Here is a 13330-nt window from a genome sequence, read left to right as displayed (position 1 = left end):
CAGAGAAATACATAAATGCCTGTCTCACTAAAAATGCAAGATAAAAACTGAAGTTTAGAAATAGGTAATATTGTCTTACTACATGAGTTTGTCAGGGTTCAGTTCCCACAGTCATGGAACCTTTTCAGGATCTGTAGGGAAGGGCAGAATTTCCCTTTCCGTGGAGAAGCTCCGTCTTTATTCTTTTGGCCTTCACCTGAGCACACAAGTTTTAATCAGAGGGCAATGCACTTTGCTCTCAGTCTACTAATATAAATGTTAATCCTATCTAAAAATACCTCCACAAGGACAGCTAACCTGGTGTTTGACTCAATACCTGGGCACCATGCCCTTGCCAGGTTGCCACAAAAACATAAGACATTTGCCAGAATTCCACTTGACAGATGGCTGTTATTTTCCTAAGTCATTGTTTCCTTACATGTGGTATCCCCTTCCTGTTGGGTTGCCACACACCAAACATTGTAGTACTCAGCCCTCCTCACCTACCCTCAGCCCAAGGACTGTGGGCCCTAAGGAGCTCCCAGCAGTGGTGGGTTTTCTCTGGTTTCCTTTTTTCCTTCATGTTCCTTATATTCTAGAGGGAGTACCTGCCTTCTACTCTTGTTTCTTCCACATGGCGGGGTTAGGATTTGCTGCTGCTGCTGCTGTTGTGTTGGTTTTCCGATGACAGAGTACCTGACAAGAAGCCACTAAAAAAGGAAGGTCTGTCTTGGCTCACGGTTTGAGAGCTACAGTCCCTCGCTGTAGGAAGCCGAGGCAGCAGCCAGGAAGCGGGGAGAGGTGAATGCTGGTGCTCGGCTTGCTGTCTGCTTTTTCTTCAGTCTTTAACCCCGGCCCATAGCATGGTGCTCCCACATGGAGGGAGGAGAGCCTTCTTGCCCCAACTTGATCTAGAAATGCCCTTACGGACACACCCAGAGGTTTTTCTCTTAAATGATTCTAGATCCCGTCAAGTTAGCAGTCAGTATTAGCCCTCCCAGCTCCCTTTAATAATTAAGTCTTTTCACTAGTTATTAAGAGTTCTCCCTGTTCAATTACAGGTAGAGTTTTTTTGTTTGTTTGTTTGTTTGGCTAGTTGTTTTTTTTTTTTTTTTTTTTTCTGACTCCTGGCTGGACCCTCACATGTACAGTGACCTTCTGGCAGCTTCTAGTCACTTAGCAGTTGGCTCAGTGTGCAACTTGAAATGAGTTGGAATAAGGTTCCAGTCCTTAAGATGGCCACTACTTTATATCCTACTTACCATGAAGGAGAAGAAAAGCAGACATTCTAATTCAAAAGACAAGCAAGCAGAAAAGCCTGTCAGCAAACTGGAGGGAGTGTTCTTCATCTGGAGAAATAGATCTTGGAAAACCAGCAATCAATATTAGACTTCATATTGAAAGAATTGAAACCTAGGAAAGTTTGGGAGATGTCCAGATCAAACCAGTGTAAAGTTCAAGGTGAATAAAAGCAACAGAGAGTTACAATACAAAGAATTTAAGAAGGATCCTGCAGGCAGACCTGTCGGCCGACAATCTTCTGTGAAATGGGTTGATCGGAACCGTGTAGGATGGACAATGAATTAAACAAATGCGGCACCGAAACGGATCAGAACCTCCTCAGGCAAACTGAAAAGTGTTTGGTTGGGAACTTAATATAGTGAAGACAACATTCCAATTCAGAAGCGAGCATTTATTTTATTTGATAATGCTACAGTTTGTTCTATTTTATATCATGGACAAAAAAAAAAAAAAAGATAAACAGTACCTACATGTAAAATAATGTGATAGGTAACTAGGAGAAGCATAAGGATAACCCTCCTAACAAAATCAGAAGAGTTAGATGCTGTGAAGGAGGTGGTGGATGCATGGAATGCAGGGGAGAGGCTGCTGGATAAAAGACATGGATGTATGGAACAGCAGGTGGGTGGGGAAAGACACTGTCTCCTAAGTGACCTGATGGAAATATTTCATTGTGTATAACAAGGGTTTACCAATATGAAAAGTTCTAAGAGCTGATTGTTTTTAATTCAGTTGAACATTAAGCAGTGTGAATGGATTGGTCACAGGAGAGATGTGAATGACCAGTAGACATCTCCAAAGATGATTGTTATGAATTAAGCACACGTGGGAAACCCCCTGCTGGCTGGGCCAGGGTGTCCCACTCGTGCAGGGAACCATGCTGGCATGCTGAGCAGATGCAGTGGCAGACTGGGCAGATGCACACCATGTGGGGCATGGCAGTGGCAGCGGCCAGTAATTTGCAACCCAGATGCTGCCTCCATGTGGAGAGTTTATTATAATAGAGAGGTGAAGAGAATGGTGGAGAAGAGAGAGAGAAAGAGAGGGGGTTTGAGCAGCGTGCACCTTGTGGGAGGAAAAGAGAGGAAGAGAGGAGGGTGAGGAAGAGGCAGGGTTTTTCCTTAAAAAAGAGACATCAGGATGCACGGCGACCCCAAGGGGTGAGACTTCAAGGGGGCAGGTCAGAATATTAACAGTGATAAACTCAGAAGCCAAACTTGATTTTCATCAGTCAGGTCTGCCAAAGACTGAGGTGACTGGTAACTCAGTTATGATTATATAAACAAGTACTATCCTGCAGTCTTTAGAACCTCTCAGCATTTACATCTTTGTTTCCATGGCTAGCAGTTTCCATTTAGGGAACATTACCTTCAGTGACGACAATTTCTGTACATAGGATGTATTACTTTTATTGTGGCTTGGTGTAGGGAAAACTGAAAAACTGAGATGAACATGGTAAATGTTTAGTCACACTTTGGACATTACATGGCTGTTTAAAAGATTTCTCTGGTTCTAACTTGAAGGCCCACATGCTTATGTGTAGAGCAGAGCATTATGGTATTGTGTGAGCCCATTTGATTCGGGGTGTGGAGTGAAAGAAAGAGTCTATCTCTGCTTTTTTTTTTCCCATGAGCATAGAGAGAAAACTGAAGACCACCAAAACAGCATTGGGCCTGACTTAGAGACTGGAGGCAAGATTTGAAGAAGTCATTCATTTTTTCTCCATTTTTTATACTGCTTAACTCATGGCAATAAGTTATGTTGTTTTGACAATTTAAATTTATAATGTTAGATTGTTTTGAAATAACCTTTAAAAAAGGACTCCTGGCTAAAATACCAGAGCTCATGTGATCAGATGAACAAAACCAGCTTTTTTGAAAAAGAAGTCACTAAGTGGATTAGTTCAGTCCATCTCCTGTTTCCCTGCTTCTGAAATGTAATGAAACTTCTCTTTAAAACAGATCAAACCCCCAAATTACCAGTAGTTAGAAAGTATGAGTTATTTGCTTTTACAACTTGCAGAGAAGGACACTGGTTTGCTATCCAACTAACCATTCCATAGCCTTTCCTGTCCCTTCCTTGTCCAGACCCTAATAACTTCTTGGTCCTGTCTCCTTTTGTGTCTTTAGTTTTCGTCCCTCTCTGTATCTTCTCTGTCCATGTCACCAGTTAGGAAAGAGACATCCAGTAATCTTCATCATGAATTAAAACCATCTGTCTTCAGCTTACCTTTTTGGCCTGCCCTCCCACAACCCGGCTTCCTTTTTCCAGCCCCTGAGATGCATGCACAGCCCGAGTCTTCAGGCTCTGATACTGCTGTTGGCCACTCTTCATTCCATGTGGCATCCTAATGCTCTAAGTCAAAGTGAAACCCTCTGAATCCACACACACCCCCAAAGTCCCATGGACAGACTCATTTGGCTGCTCCACTGCCCCGCCTTACAAGGGTTACAGACTAACTATGCTGTATAACTGTTTTCCAGTGGGATGCAGAAAGGGACATAGGATGAACTTGTGATAAACAAAGGAGCCCAGGGCTTCTGCCTTCCAGTCCTGTGCCCAGTGTGTCCTTGCCTTCTCGGGCCAAAGTCAAAGATACTGCCTTAATCATCATTCTAGTCTGCTTTCTGTTGCTGTGATAAAAACACTGACCAAAAGAAACTTAGGGAGAAAAAGGTGGATTTGTCTTACACTTCTAGATCGAATTCCATCATTGAGGGAAGTCAGGCAAGCCCACTGTCCCAATCTCCCATCTCTTGGTAGGGATACACTTGGGTTACAGATGTCAGTATTCCTGTGTCTGGCTTTTCTGGGCAATTCTCACATTCAAACCCAGGTTGTGAGGCTTGTGTAGCAAGTGTTCTACCTGCATAGACATCTCTCCAGCTTTTTCTCCACTCCTGAACTCTTGGCATGGTAGTGTAACCTGCCACCCCAGTACTTAGAAGGCAAAAGCAAGAGGATCTCTGTAAGTTCAAGGCTAGCCTCATCGATTAGTGAATTCCCTGTACAGTGCGACTCTGTCTCAAGAAAACAAAATTAACTTGAAAGCTTCTGGCAGTGTAAACTTAGAAAGGGCAGTAAAATGGGGGATGGCAGAGCTCACCCAGCAGGCTTCCCAGATGCTCTGAGGACAGGCTGCCGCAGAAGCAACCTTGCTGGAGTGATGCCATAGCCACACTCCAGGTGCCGCTTGTGTCTCTGAGCCAGGAATGAGGGAAGAGCCTGGGTCAGCATCTCCTCACTTGGAAAGGAAGCCGGCAGCTCAGCCACCGTGAATTGTCCCATACACATTGTGATTGATCGCCTTGTGGGCAGGCTCACAGCCCTACCTCCTGGCTGATGCCACTGTTTTGTGTCTTTATACAGCTGTGGCGTTACCATCCAGATGTCTGAGGTGAAGCTGCTCTCCTTTTCATCTGGGCAGCTGACTGTCTTCCTCCCGGCTGAGGTGAAGGCCATCGGCACAGAGAATGATCACGTCCTGCCTCTGCAGGAACTGGCCATGCGGAGTCTCTACCACACCTACCACAGGTTTCCAAAAGGTACGCACATGGGCCTTCTCTCCTGTCTCAGTCAGGAAACAAATACTTGGCTTTTATCCTGTCTATTTTGGTTTTCATCTTAAATTTTTTTGTTATCATGACAATGTACACATTTCACACTAAACAGACCATTTTACCCAAGTGTGCAGTTCCCTGGTGTTGAGTATATTAGTGGTCTTCCTGCCCCAGCCTTCCATGAAGCTTGTCCTGCAGTCATATATACAGGACTAGGGCTTTTCTTTTAAAAGTTTTAATATTTTCAACACTGGTTCCTTTGGCACCCCCTGCAGACACACAGGAGCATTCATTAAAATGGTTTTCATTGCAAAGGACAGCAGTTCCCAGAGAAACTATGAAGTTAGAGGAACTGGTGTGTGGAAGGGTGTTTGGCTGGCATAGCGAAGCAGAGTTGAATATCTCCTCCAGAAGAGCTAGCTAGGTTTTACGTGTCTGTCTCCTGGTCTCCGGCAAATGTAAGGTGAAGGAATACGAGAAGCCCTTCGCAGCATGATCAAGCAGGCCAATGCTTGTTTTGGAAAGGGTCTAGCCATATGTAGACTGTAGAGGTATTGTTGGCACATATCTGAGGTGCCTCAAGAAAGCACTGGAGGGCTGAGGAGATGGCTCAGTGGTCGGGAGCAGTGGCTGTTCTTCCAGAGCACCTGGGTTCAGTTCCCAGCACCCACATGGCAGCTCACAACTGTCTGTAACTCTAGTTCCAGGGGATCCAACACCCTCATACAGATATACATGCACACAAAACACCAAGGCACATAAAATTAAAAATTAAAAAAAAAAAGCACTGGGTGGGACTGGGACATGGCTCAGTAGTAGAGCATGTACAATGCTCTGAGGCCAGTTCCAGTGCCAACAGGGAGGGAGGGAGAAAAGGAAACAAACTAGACTAAACAAATGACCAGAACAGTGTTAATAAGAAAATATATTTCATATTTTAAAATGTTGATTTATGTGTGTATCTGTGCATAAGTACATATAAGGGCTGAGGAGTGCCATGGAGGCCAGAGCAGGGCATCACATTCCTTCACACTTGACGTGGGTGCTGGGACTCAAATTCAGTCCACTCTGGGAGTGTCAACTGCTCTTAACAACTGAGCCAACCTTACGTCACGTGTTTTTAAAGATGCTTTTGTCTTGGCATCTGAGGAGGGGGCACGGAATTCAACTAAAACACCAAGAGGAACCAACTTACTTTCCAGGAGTATCTAGTCAGTCCAGAAGCAAGCTGTTCAAAAAAGTATATTTATGGAGTGTGTGTGCGCATGCACGCATGCACACTTACAGTGTACATGTGGAGGTCAGGGGGTAACTTGGAGGAGTTAGTTCTCTCCTCCCACCATGTGTGTTCCAGAGATCAAACTCAGGTCTTCAGGTTTGGTGGCAGTCACCCTTACCTACTAAGCCATATTGCTGGTCTGTAAACTGTTTTTTCTTTATCTTTTTTGCTTATACTGAACAGAAAAAAATCCAGTTATTTACTTATATGTAAATTATATTTTTCTAAGTGGATATTGTTCATTCTGGGCAGATATAAAAGGCCAAAAAGACAGTTTGTTTCCTCGCCAAGATTAGCTGGTGAGCCTCGGGTTTCTCCTCATTTTGCTCATTCTTCCTTCCATTTCATGTTAGGCTCGTGTAAACCTGTATCAAGATGCCTGGGTGTGTGGCGGGGCAGGGCAGGGCGGGGCGGGGCAGGGAGGGAGTGGGTCGGTTTGATTAACTGTGTGTCCTTTGTGGCTCGGACCAGGCTGGGGAGAGAATTCACTATTTTTGTTCATGAAACGGGAAAAGTTTGGCTTCCTGATTTTTCACTCATTCTCATTGACTTCCTGCATCTAATCGTTCTCAATAATTAGCCTTTTCACAATCCAGCTTTCATTGGCATTTAATTGACCAGGGCCTGATAGCTTCAGGGAGGATCATAGTGGGAGTTGGGGAGAGCCTTCAGACCTCAGCCTCCTTCAGTTCTCTGACTTATGAAAGCCTGCAAACCCGCTCTGTGTCCACAGATGCCTTTTTGATCCTCGTTCCTAAAGACTATTTGATCTGATTCTTTCCTTGCCTCTGCCTCAGGACAGCTTCTAGCTGCTCTTAAAAGAGTGGATTTTCATTTTCCCTTAGTATCAAAACTATAAAAAACAGCTTTCATTTCCTAATAATGTTAGATTTTTATTGAATACCTATCAGATAACAGAATTTTCAACATGAAGTACTTTTAACTATTTGAACTTATTTGGTAACAAAGAGAAGTATTTTCAAATGTCTAGTGTAAGGAAATAGGATTTTTCACCCATAGGCCTGATTTTTCTCTTGTGTTCCAGGTCTGAACTTTTTGTCTCCAATATCATTACCCAGAAGTCTCCTGGAGTTGCTGCACTGCCCCCTGGGGCACTGTCACCGGTGTAGTGAGCCCATGTTTACCTTCGTCTATCCCAAGCTCTTCCCCTTGAGAGAGACACCAATGGCAGGCCTGCACCAGGGGTAATCAAGTCTAAGTGGACACTAGGGTTTACACCTGGGCCAGGGGTGCAGCATGGGAGTGGGGGCCATGCATGGAATACACCTGGGTCAGGGGTGCAGCATGGGAGTGGGGGGCCATGCATGGAATACATCTGGACCAGGGGTGCAGCATGGGAGTGAGGGGGCCATACACTTAAGCCAGAGTGCAGCATGGGAGTGAGGGGCCCATGCATGGAATACATCTGGACCAGGGGTGCAGCTTGGGAGGGGGGCATGCATGGAATACACCTGGGCCAGGGGTGCAGCATGGGAGTGGGGGGCCATGCATGGAATACATCTGGACCAGGGGTGCAGCACAGGAGTGAGGGGGCCATGCATGGAATACATCTGGGCCAGAGGTGCAGCATGGGAGTGAGGGGGTCATACATGGAAGAGGTGTTGAGTCTGTAGCTAAATCAGTGGTTCTCAACCTGTGGGTCATGACCCTTTTTGTGGGGTTTAATGACCCCTTTCACTGGGGTCACCTAAGACCATTGGAAAATGAATATTTGCATTATGATTCATAACAGTAGCAAAATTATGGTTCTGAAGTAGCAACAGTAATTTTATGGTTGAGGGTCATGACAGCACATGGAACCATATTAAACAGTCGCAGCATAAGGAAGGATGAGAACCACTGGGCTACATGAAATGTGCTTATTTTCACGACTACAAGAAGCCTGGCTGCCCTCCTCGGTTAGGCTTTGGGACAGGTACTGAGAATACACAGCTGTGTGTGTTGTTTGGAGCAGCTCATTCATTCTGACTTGACCCCAGGTGCAAGTGGAGCCAGCCTTTGTGTAAGGAGAGCTCAGCCCTTGTGTTTGCCTGGCGTAGCCGAAGCGTGTGGCCACACTCTGTGTGCACGCATGCTTGTTCTATTCTGATCTAACTCTTCCAACAGCTTTCCCATGCCTCTCTCTATTTCTTGGCAGAATGCCTTGAATTCATGAAGAATGTTCACTAAGTAGAATCCAGAGCCCATACTGTTACTTAGAGAAAGAATGCCAGACAGTGAAAGGTAGGAGGAGAGCATTGGAAAATCCCCATGTGCCTGGCCTTGGCTTAGGGGTTTTCACATTTGAGTTTTTCTTTCTTCTTTTGAGACAAGGTCTCAAATAAGTTAGACCATCATGGAACTAGCTGTGTAGCAGGGGGAGCCTTACCCTCCTACCTCTGCTTCCAGGATGCTAGAATTGTAGGCATGCACCCCCACATCCAGCTCAAGTTGGAGTACATTAAAGCTAGGAAGAAGAAACAAAGTCTGATGTCTCCCTTGTCTGTGGAGTATGGCGTTTGAGGTGGGGAAGTTTCCAGATGGTTGTTGATGCCAGCAAATGCTCCCACTGTGATCATTTTTGTTTGAGACAGAATCTTGTTATGTAACAACCCAGGCTGGCCTCAGACACAGGATCTTTCTGCCTCAGCCTCCTGGGGGATGAGGGGCTCACAGGTGTGTGTCACCACACCCAGAATTGTTAGGATCATTTTAGAGAACGCTTTCCAAGGTCTCCTGCTCTCCTTTTCTCTCTCTTTCCCTGTCGTTTTTGTTTTCTTTCTTTCTTTCTTTCCTAGTCTTGGGAATAGAGCCCACAGCCTTGTGGTTATTCTAGACAAGACTCAACACCCCAGCCCTGTTTTTGTTTCTGAATCTATGTGGGATAGGAGATAGAGAGCAAAGACTTTGCACTGAGAACTTGGGCAACTTGCCAAGCTTCCCTGAGCCTCAAAATGGGGACAGAACAGTCTGCATCGTTGGCCATACTTGGGATTAGCAGATGAGGAAGACAGACACCTGGCACATGAGTTACTCAGCAATGGAGCTACCTTCTCTGGGTCTCCGGCTGCTCCGTCCCAAGCTGTGCTTATTTTTTTTTCCTTGCCCTGGATAATCCTATTTGATATGCTTTAGGTTCCTGTTTCAACATTTTTGTATTTTTTAATGTTTTCTGCCTACAGAAGCTCTCCTCTGAACCTTTTCAATTTGATGCTTGTTCTGGGAAAAACAAACAAGCCCGATTCAAACTCATACTGTTTGTTTTACTGCATACACAATATAGTGTTGGAGGGTTTTCCGCAAACATGGCACCAGCTGTCTGACACTGTCTGCCTGGACATGGTAGCAGATCCCACAGGCTGAGGCTTAGACGCCCAAGGCCATCACCCCATCTAGGTACCACTCACAAGCCCGAGCTAGTTTTGCCTGTGCTTCTAACCAGTGGGTCCACACTGGGGCTTCCAGAGTCCCTTCTTTGGATTCAGTTAGAGATATTTAAACCAACTGTTTGTAAAGACCATCCAAAGGGTACATAGGCAGGATACTCAGAAGAGGCCTGGGTAAAAGTGTAGAGTGTTCCGCCCTCCTCCTGGGTATGCCAACCTCTCGGAATCCCCATGCATTCAACTGTCTGAAAGCTCCTGAACTTGTCATTGGGTTTGATGGAAACTTCACTGTGTGGTCTGATTGCTAGTAGACGTGGTGTGGGAATCCACCGGGTGTGTCTTTCTAAGCATCATTAGTGGCCTCTCTCTACACAGGTCATCATTCTTCCCTCTAGGATATGTGCAGCACACTTCTGGAGTGAGGAAGGTCTTAAGACTTAGGGAACTGCTGTCTATCAAGATCAGATCAATAGCCGGGTGGTGGTGGCACACCCCTTTAATACCAGCACTGGGGAGGCAGAGCCAGGTGGATCTCTGTGAGTTCAAGGCCAGCCTGGGCTACAGAGTGAGATCCAGGAAAAGGCGCAAAGCTACACAGAGAAACCCTGTCTCGAAAACAAAACCAAAGTGTTTAATGGCCTGCTCTACTACAGGAAAATGGGAGGAAGGCTAGCACATCTTTGGCTGGCCTTGGGAAGAAACTTCTGGGACAGGAATCATGAATGAAACCAGTAACAACATTAGACATACATACATACATACATATATATATGAAGAATGTTCACTAAGTAAAATCCACAGCCCATACTGTTGTTATTAATGATTATTTCTAATCCTAGGTGATCACATAACCAAACGTAATGGGATTGCATTTAAGTAAAAGAGGACAGACAGGTTCCCATGGAGTTCTTCAGGGATTAGATTCACAAAGTATTCCCATCTATGAAAGCAGAAGCATGAAGTGGTCAAGTGCACAGCCCAGTTCTAACTCCTCCAGCTGAGAGACCTGGGGCAAACAGTTGACTGTCTCTGAGTTTCATCTCCCGTCTACAGAGCGAGGATGATGTGTTCTGAGCAGTGTAGTTGTGAGGAGCGCGGGGCAGTGTAATGAGGTCCTGTGTCACTTAGTGTCACAGCTCAGGGACTTGCCATTCTTACTTTCTGACTCGTTCAGCTGTAGTTAGAAATCCTCATGCATCTTTGCTGTGCAGTTTCCTGGAAGACAGTTCCTTGGTGCACACACAAACCTAGAAACCAGTGTGTTCCGAGTGCCATTATAAAGAGACTGTCTTCTTATCATAGAAGTCACTAAAATAAAGAGGATTTTTGTGTTACCTTTACATGAAGTTTGGGCAGCTTATTCATGATTCCATTTATGAGTACTAATCTCTCCACTTCAACCTAGAGTATGTATGTGCTCCTCTCATCTCAGACACAGGTGTAATAGTGTGACTCTGAAGACGAGTGTGTGGGTAGCAGGGCTTAGGTGGGTGCCCTTTTGCAGAACAAGCCAGGGCCTTGTTTAAGCAGGGATGAAGTACCATGACATCAGCATGGGTGTCCATGGGTTAGTGCTGGGGTCTGGAATCGAGAGCCTGGGGCTTTCATCTCTTCCAGCAGCCTGCACTCCTTCACCCGTGGCCAGGGACACTGTGGCAGGAGCATGGGCCTTGTTCCTATAGTCTTTCCTTTCTAACTGAAGCCCACCTACTTAAATTTCCAGTAGGTTAGAGTTAGAAACAAAATAAATATTTTCAGTACCATAAACTCTAAAAGGTTTAGATAATATTATTTTGATGTTTTATAATGTATTTAGTTTAGTTTACATTAAAACAATGTATTTTATTAGCCAGAATCTCAATTCATGTAGACATCTGGTATTTTATTATTATTTTAAAAGAGAACATATTGACTGTTCTCTGAAAATACTAATGTCCATAGAAGTGTTAGTTTCTTCCTAAAGTTAACAAAGTAACCATATTTCACATAAGCTGTAAATATTAAACATTCATATCTGTAACAGGGGAAGAACAGCTAGTAAATTCATGGCTCTGGATGCTACAGAAAATAACTTTTCATTCCCCAAACCTTATCATCTGTTTATTAAAATGGAAGGGTTGCACTTAATGTATCATTTATTAGACTGTAACACACATCTGGCTTTTCCCAAGCATGAAAGGGTCTTGCATGTTCTGTTTCCTAACAGAAAAGTGACTACCCCGTTTTCAAGGTGGTGTTAGTTCCCTGGTGTGAACAGATAGCACAAGCTAGCCAACCTCACAACTGTGTTGTCTCAAGTCTAGAGGCTGGAAGCCGGAGATCAAGATGTCCGAACAGTTGGGGCTTTCCAGGGCCTTCAAAGGAGGATCTTCCTGGTCCAGTCCTCTCTCCTTGGCCTTTGCATGGTGTCTTGTCCCTGTTCCTACTCCTATCATCCTCCCTCTGTACTTATTTGCCTCTTCTGATGGTCCCTTTCAGGAGAATACCTGCACCGTGGATTCAGTGCTACCCCAGTGACCTTATTTTAATTATTACGTGTACAAGGATAGTTTTGAACTGAGGTGTCTGTGCTAGTCAGCCCAGGCTGCTGTAGCAGAATGCTACAGATGAGGTGGCTTGAATCACAGGAATTATTTTCGTATAATTCTGAAGGGTGGAAGTCACAGATCAGAGTGCCTGCATGTTTGGGGTCTGGTGAGGGCTCCCTTCCTGGCTTACAGACAGCTAGTTTCTTACTGAAAGAAAGAGAAAAGACTGCACTATCTGGAGTCTCCTCCGAGGGCATAACCATGTGGGAGTCCCACCCTCATAATGTCATTTACATACTTCCCAAAGGCCCCATCTCCACATACCTTGGAGGTTGGGGCTTCAGTATATGAATATGGAAGAGACACAAGTCAGTCTTGTAGTAGTCACATTCTGAGATACCAGGAGATGGGACCATTTATAAGGAATTTGGGAAAGAGAAAGCTGTACTTATAACCATCTCTAACACATTTGAGATTTAAAAAAAACAAACTGGAAGTTTTGCTTTTTTTATAAACATTTTAAATTTATTATTTTTTTTACAATTTTGTGTGTGTGCATTCGTATATTGTACTTTGATCCTCTGTGTGTGTGTGTGTGTGTGTGTGTGTGTGTGTGTGAGAGAGAGAGAGAGAGAGAAAGAGAGAGAGAGAGAGACAGACAGACAGACAGACAGAGACAGAGATCTGCTTTTAATTGGGATTCCTTGTGTGAACATGGGTGGGGACTGTTTACTTGAGGAAGGACAACTTAGTGGTGGCTATACCACCGTGAAATGTGACTCCCTCCCCAGTAACCAGTGGCATCATTCCTCAGGAAGCTGTGGGGTTACTGGGCTCAGTCTCGTGAGGTTTAACCACCACTGCTGTGAGTTCATGGGTGCCACCACTAAAGACAGTGTTTCATTGCAGGCTTCCCTAACCTCTGGCTCTTACAGGCTTTCCACACCCTCTTCCACAGTGTCCCCTAAGCCTTGGAGGTAGTTATATAGATACTTCACTTAGGGCTTGTCACTCAAGATTCACTTACTTTCAGCACCTTGTCCAATTAGAAGTCTCTATTAACCATTTTCCACTGGAAACAGAAGCTTCTCTGACCATGACTGAAAGTAACACTAATCTATGGATATAAACGTGTAGAGACGATTTGACAGTATGTCACCTCCTCTTTGGGTTCATTGAATCTTCTAGAACAGCTCATAGCTCAGGGAAGCACTTGTGTTTGTCTGTTTGTTACCAAGGATATTACAGAGACTCCTGATGAGCATCCAAAGGGAAGAATTGCATAGTGCAAGGCAT

At 44.8% G+C, this 13330-nt stretch overlaps 1 protein-coding gene across 3 annotated transcripts in view; it reads left to right on the top strand.

Moving 5' to 3' along the window:
• Positions 1-13330, top strand: part of Lrrc28 (leucine rich repeat containing 28) — a 132437-nt gene that overhangs the window by 103703 nt on the left and 15404 nt on the right. For all 3 annotated transcript variants that reach the window (XR_004945402.1, XM_036191997.1, XM_036191984.1), the window contains 2 exons: positions 4651-4826; positions 7166-7325. Coding sequence is in view for 2 of the 3 variants with exons in the window: in XM_036191997.1 (XP_036047890.1) it covers positions 4651-4826; positions 7166-7325 (336 nt within the window). In the remaining variant the exon portion in view is untranslated. The remainder of the gene's footprint in view (positions 1-4650; positions 4827-7165; positions 7326-13330) is intronic.

Source organism: Onychomys torridus, chromosome 1, assembly GCF_903995425.1.
Source record: "Onychomys torridus chromosome 1, mOncTor1.1, whole genome shotgun sequence".
Taxonomy (NCBI): domain Eukaryota; kingdom Metazoa; phylum Chordata; class Mammalia; order Rodentia; family Cricetidae; genus Onychomys; species Onychomys torridus.
Note: the sequence above shows the minus strand (reverse complement) of the source record. Positions and strands in the feature narration are given on the sequence as shown.